Here is a 6,412-nt window from a genome sequence, read left to right as displayed (position 1 = left end):
AACAGCGCCAGCACCTCACTCACTCTCTCACTCTTTCATACACTACCTTCCTCCACTCTCCTCCTCCCCCCCCTCCCCTCCACGTCTCATCGCTCTTTGCCTCTCGGTCACTTCTGTCCGCGGGTGTGGCCTCCTTTCCCACCGCACCTACGCCGCAGTGCACGCACGCGGAAGGAGGCCGATGTCTTTGATTCGCCTCTTCTCGCGTCCGTCGCTGGCGTCGCTGCCCGCATGTGGGCGGTGGCACAACGTCATTCGCCCGGCCCACTCAGCCTTCATGCATACCGCCGCCCTTCGACAAGCCAGCACGCCATCGACTTGTCCCCCTGGCACCGCCGATGACGGCCTCGGCAGTAGCCGCGTCCACAACGGCGGTAGTAGCGACAGATGTGCGTCAGCACCTCCTAGGAGCGGCAACAGCGCCGGGGCGACGCCGCGGCCGCTGTCATCGCCGCCGAGCGAGAGCCCCGAGGTGCGCTTCTACGATACGTTCCTCTTGTCCAATGTCGACCTACACCTGATCCTCCTCGAGGAGGCGCATTACAAGCATGGCGTGTGGCTCAATGTGCCACCGCAGCTCGCGCCATCCATTCCGGACATGGGCCCGCCCGCTGTGCCAGAGCCCCTCTACCCAACCACACAGCAGGCACGACTAGCGGCCATGGCGACAGCCTTGGCGGCAGCTCAGGCGAAGGGTAAATGTGGCCCAAAGGCCAGCAGCCGCGGCACGACCGATGCGGAGCTCATAAGGGAGCCCACATGCCTTGCCTACCGCCCAACCCACGGCCCGCCGCCCTTCTCCACGACTGGCACGAGCTCGCTATGGATTTCGGAGCAAAGGCTGGGGGCCACCGGAGCAGCCAGCTCCCCCCCTGCAGGCGACGCCGTCGCCAGTGCCTTCGCCTCAGTAGCGTCTCCAACGACCGCCTCGGCGGTCGAGGGGTGTGTGGCAGAGGGCGCCGCGCAGACGGGAGTACACACAGTCGCCATTCGCGGCCCGGTGGACGCGTCACTGCTGTACCACTGCAGTGAGTGTGGCCGTCCCTTTAGAAGGCGCCAGGCGGCAGAGCTGCACGTGCAGCAGCGCCACGAGCAGCACGGAAGCAGCGCAGCTGTGGTGGAGGGCCCGGGGCCCGGTGAGGTCCTCGGGTACGAGGAGAGGCCTCTTTCCGTAGCCACCACGGCGGCCACGAAGACTGCAGCTGCAGCGTGCCAGCAAAGTATTTTGCCGAGGAAATGCGCGGAAGAGGCGAGTGGAGAGGACGCCGGCGGTGGTCACGTCACGGCTGGGAAGGGTGTCGCCGACGCCTCGGGTGCTGGCAGGCTTTCTGGCTCTGATCGCAGTGCTGCCTACTGTTCGCCCCCGCGCGTAGAGCTCCCGGGGGACGCGCTCATCGACAGCCTTCTCGAGGACGTCTGGGACGACGTGGGGCTAACACGGGACGACATCGACAAACCAGCGGACCTCCCCACAGGACGGGCTGGTCTCCAGCAACACCCCAAGCAGGCCTACAGCAGCTGTCATGGCCGATTTTTCATTCCTAGTGTGCTCTTCGTGGAAGGCACCGCCGACAACCGCGCTGAGCTGGAGGCAGCCGCGGCGGCGCGACCTGTCGCACGAGCCACACCAGAGGGCGCAGCGCCAGGCATCAAACGTCGGCCTTCGTCTGTGTCGTCGGTGTTGTCATCGTCCACGATCGCCGCTCGGCTGCTGCTAGCGCAGCAGCGCAACGCCGACGGCACTCTCGGAGCTGGCGGCGACAGCGCTGCCATCGGTCGGGGCATCGGCGGTGGGACTCTTGGCGCGGCGCCAACCGCGCAGGAGTTGTCTATAGCGGAGCTCAGCCGTCACTACCCTAACCCCTTTGGTGACAGCCCCAATGCTACCCTGATGGAGTCGGAGAGGGAGCCGATCAACCCATTCATCGACCTCGAGGGTAAGGCAGCTGCGGTCGACGCTTCGCAGAAGGCTTCTTGCGACGCCGTTACCCAGTCGGGTGCGGCGCCCGATAGCACCGCTGACGAAGCTGTCTTGGCCCCAGTCACGGAGGAGATGGAGTGGCTGTCGCGGTGGGCAGCGAGGCCGTATGCATGCCCGCTGTGCCAGCGGCGCGCCTTACCGGATGTGATGAGGATCATGGCGCCGCTGCTACCCTCGTCGCTAAGGGCAGACATCGATGCGACCACCTCCGGTACGCTGACCGCTGGCGCCTACGGTGACGATCGAGGAGCGAGTTGGTGCCCGGAGTCTGGTTCGAAGCTAGCCACTGCTGCTGCTGCTGCTGCGGAGGGGTTGACGCCCGGCGCGACTGCAGTCGCTTCCTTGTCGAAGCCTGCAGGCGGTGCGCCGCCGCCAGGCTCCCTCGAGGACCAGCCCCTGGTTGCGGACGTTGAGGCGTGGAGCTGGTACGCCGAGCGGGTGCCGCGCTTCCGGCTGCTGGACTCCCTCGAAGGCCATTTGCAGTCGAAGCACCCCGGCTGCTGCTGCGGGGATGATGAGGCCGAAGCTGCGCGCGACGATGACACTGGCGTAGACGACTACGACACCCTCTCCGATGCGGACTGGCGGCGCCTTTACCATGTTGCTAGGCACCAGAAGCTGTTGGCGCGAGCCGAGTTGCTGGCAGTGCAGCGGGCATACCGCATCATGTTCCCCACGCAGCACAGCACTTCCGCGGAGGCGCTTAGCTCTGCTAAGCGCAACGGAATCGACTTCCTGAATGGCATCGACGGTGATGCCGGCAAGGAGGGTGCCAGGAATGCGACGATCCCCGACGAGGCAAGCGACACGGGAGATGCATCCGCTGGGGATTCGCCTGCATCGGTCTCTGCCAGCGATGCCACGGCTGCTGAGGACACCGATGTCCCTCAGGTGCACGTGCGATCGGCTGTGAACACGGTGCTGATCGGCACGGTGCGGGATGTGCAGGAGGGTTTCCTTGGCGCGACCCGCATTATGCAGTATGTTTTGGCAGTACGAGACACAACTGCGGAGTCGCAGGGCTCCGTCTCTGCAGACGAGATGGGGAGCAATGTGGTTGCCAACCAGGAAGAGGACGGAGGCGCCGATGTGGACGAGGACCTGATTGTCGTGCGCTGTGTCGGCGACCTCGTCCCTGTTGCGTTGCTGAAGCAGCAGGTTCGTTTGGGCTCTACCATGTTCGTTGCCGGGTCGCTGCGCATGAATCGCAATGTCGACACCGTGTCGCGACGGTCGCACGCGTACCCGTATGTGAAGGTGGTTCCGCCCCTTGGCTGCGTGCGTGTCTTGGGGGCTTAGCGCGGTGCCCTTTGTCGGCATGTTCGAGCCTCTGTATGTGGCACCCCTCCCTCTTCCTGCCCTCTTCCTGCCCTCTTCACTGAACCCTCTACGACCTCTGGTCTTTCACCACTTTAGCGATCATCTCCTCTTCAGAGTTCTCTCTCTCTTTTCGGCGTTGATTCACGGTGAGCGGCACTGCTGCGCTGGCGGTGTATCGTGTGGATGCTGGTGTGGATAGAGGCAGCGGCTGAGTACGGGAGACGTACAAGGCTGCACGTGTGCTTTCCTTCCCCCTCCTCCCTCTCTCTCTCATTCTTTCTGTCTGTGTCGACGTGTGAGTGCTGGTGCTGATGCTTGTGCGCCCTGTTCCTGTGCCTCTTGTCTAGGTGATTAGCATGGCGCGGCGTTCAGCATCGTGATGGGGGGGGGTGACCTCGCTAAGGCTCGAGTTGTAAGAAAGCTGCAGCATAGGGCGCAAATCAGAGACGAGACGAGTCGCTCACGAAGTGCCTGAGGATGGAGCACGGTGTCTGCTATGGCGGTGCCGTGTGTCTGCTCCTCTCTTGAAAGTACCGATAATTCCCCACTTCCGTACCTTCGCGTATGTTAACGGTCAACGGTGAATCGTTGGCGCCGCCTCTGAAGCTATTCGAGCGCAGGCGCGCAACTGTGCATGCATGCGTGGGGGTGTAGCCTCATTCTGGAGCTGGAGGGAATGGCGGCCAACAACGGCCAGTTGATGAACTCACGTGCTCTTTACTCTTGCCTGCTGCTGCTGCCCTCTATGCAAATCCTTCATCTCCTTGGCAGCCTTTTACTAGTGAGGTGCTATTCGTGTCTCTCTGCCGACATCATTGTTGCACTCCTCCGACCTGCTGAGCTGCGTGTGCACACGAATACGCCACCGCGTACACTTCCCTCCCCCCTCCTCCTCCTCTTCCCCTCTCTGTCACGCAGCTGTCACCGCGCGATCGTGAACGTCTGAAGAGGCAGCAGTTGCATACCGCAGTAGCGCGACACGTACGCAGAGGAGCACGTGGCCCACTGACCACTCGCGCGCGCTTTTTTAGCCGCTGCCTTTCCACGCACTGCCAGTCCTTCTCCCACCACTACTCTCGTTGCGGCACCTCCACTCACGACCCTCCCTCTCTCCCTCTCTCTCTCTCTTGCTCTCTGCTGGCTTTCCATAGGGAGGAGGCGGGGGAGACCGAAAGAGAGGGGCCGCCCAGAAAGCCTTGTCAAAGGGGGGAGGCATAGAGCAGCACGTGTACCCCACCACCAAGTAGGCACACGCTAACACACATTCATCCCCCTCCCTTTCCCCCAACGCCTACATTCCATGCCAGGGCTATCCCTGGCGCAGTCGCGCCTGCGCGAGGAGCGAAAGGCTTGGCGGAGGGATCGACCGTTTGGTTTTTGGGCAAAGCCCCTCGAGATCGTCCCAGGCAGCTGCCGTCTCAGCGGTGTCAAGCACATGCGCGAAGGAACGCAGCTGACGCTGCCCACGGCCTCTGGTACGGTGGCCAGCAACACGGCCGCCTCGTCTTCCTCTGTGTCCATCTCTTCATCGAGTGCGACGTCTGGGGCTAGCACTGCGGAGTCCCTCACCTCTGCAGCGGCAGCAACCCCGGCCGGGCTGGACCTGCTTCACTGGGAGGCGGGCATTCCTGGCAAGCCTGGTACGCCGTGGGAGGGCGGCGAGTTCCGCCTCCGCCTGAGCTTCACGGAGGACTACCCGACAAAGCCCCCCAAGTGTGTCTTCACGCCGGTGCTCTTCCACCCCAACGTGTACCCGAGCGGCACCGTCTGCCTCTCTATTCTGAATGAAGAGAAGGACTGGCGCCCGAACATTACCATCAAGCAGATATTACTGGCCATCCAGGAGCTGCTGAACCACCCCAACCTCAAGGACCCGGCGCAGGAGGAGCCGTATAGGGTGTACATGCGCGACGTCAAGGAGTACGAGGCGCGCGTGCGGGAGGAGGTGCGGAAACATCATTGGAAAGGCTAACGTATTCTCCAAGCATATTCGAGAGAAGTTGCTAAAGGGTGTGAGGGAGGGGGGGAGGGGTGTTGCCGGGGGATGTGGTGATCCCGTCCCGAGGTAGGCGCGCGCCTCTTCTGCCGCCTCCCTTTCCCTACACAAGTCAGTGGTAGTACATCTGCAACGATTACTAGCGATACCTCGGGCATTCCTCCTCTCCCCCCTTTTCTCTCCCCCCTCCTCTCTCTCCCTCTCAATGGCGGGCCCCGCGTGAACATGTGCGGCTTTATTGCGCTACTCCTCGCGTACACCGCAGCGGGGAGAGGGAGAGAGGGAGGAGGCACGTGTCACTGTGCTGAAGCCTCAGGGAGGCTATGAACCGATACGTGTGGGCGTGAAAGGGGGGAGAGGAGGAGACAGAGAGAGAGAGAGCACAGGCGCGAAAGGCGGGGGGGGAGGTGGTGCTTTGAGGTCTGGCGTGCGGTTGAGAGGGGGAGGGGGCGGCCAGCAACACCCGTAGGGGATGCCTACGTGTCCTCTTCCCTCTCTTAGCCTGCGTGATTGGCCTCCATCGCTGCTTGCTCTTTCCCGCCACCCCCCTTCTCTACTCACCTGCAGCTCTCCTCGTGTAAGGGTAAAGCAACCAGCTAGCATATAGGGGGAAAGAAGAAGAAGAGGACAGTGATATCCACGGCACTGTGAAGTAGCAGCGTAGACGAGACCATCAGCGTGTATGCTAGGGGGTGGCCGACGTGGGGACGCCACTTGCAGAGCGGCCATGATGGCGGAGACAAGTCGTGGGAGTGCGCGTGCGCGAGTATTGGGGTGAGGGCAGGGGGGGGCGGGGAGTGCGGCTCTGCGTTGTCCTCTCTTTCTCTCGTTTCCGCCACTCACTCGTTGCTTCCCTCCCTTCTTCGCGGAGGTTTGTCTTTACTGTCTCTGCCGCTTTATTCTCTGCGCTCATGGAGCCGGAATGTGCGCCGTGGTGCAGTGGTGCGCACGTACACAGACCAGCGCACCTACTGGCCTTATCACCTGTCCTCGACACCCTGTGTGCTCGCATGCTGATCTTCCCCATCCACCCCCTACTTTGGCAAACGCCTATACCCCTCCGCTGCGTTTTCTCTTCCCTTTTGCCATTGGCGCCCCCCCCTCCCTCCCTCCCA

At 62.8% G+C, this 6,412-nt stretch overlaps 2 protein-coding genes across 2 annotated transcripts; both read left to right on the top strand.

The window, feature by feature from the left end:
• Positions 1-277: 277 nt before the first annotated feature.
• Positions 278-3,280, top strand: LBRM_02_0430 (putative RNA-editing complex protein MP81; the record flags this gene model as incomplete). Its single annotated transcript, XM_001561506.2, has 1 exon — positions 278-3,280. The coding sequence occupies one exon, from the start codon at positions 278-280 to the stop codon at positions 3,278-3,280; it is 3,003 nt and encodes a 1,000-aa protein (XP_001561556.2).
• Positions 3,281-4,601: 1,321 nt separating this feature from the next.
• Positions 4,602-5,273, top strand: LBRM_02_0420 (putative ubiquitin-conjugating enzyme e2; the record flags this gene model as incomplete). The annotated part of the gene is made up of 1 exon (XM_001561505.1): positions 4,602-5,273. The coding sequence occupies one exon, from the start codon at positions 4,602-4,604 to the stop codon at positions 5,271-5,273; it is 672 nt and encodes a 223-aa protein (XP_001561555.1).
• Between the last annotated feature and the right edge of the window lie 1,139 nt (positions 5,274-6,412).

The sequence above is a fragment of the Leishmania braziliensis genome, chromosome 2 (genome assembly GCF_000002845.2).
Source record: "Leishmania braziliensis MHOM/BR/75/M2904 complete genome, chromosome 2".
In the NCBI taxonomy this organism is placed as follows: Eukaryota; Euglenozoa; class Kinetoplastea; order Trypanosomatida; family Trypanosomatidae; genus Leishmania; species Leishmania braziliensis.
The sequence above is the reverse complement of the archived record's forward strand: the minus strand, read 5'-3'. Positions and strand labels throughout refer to the sequence as shown.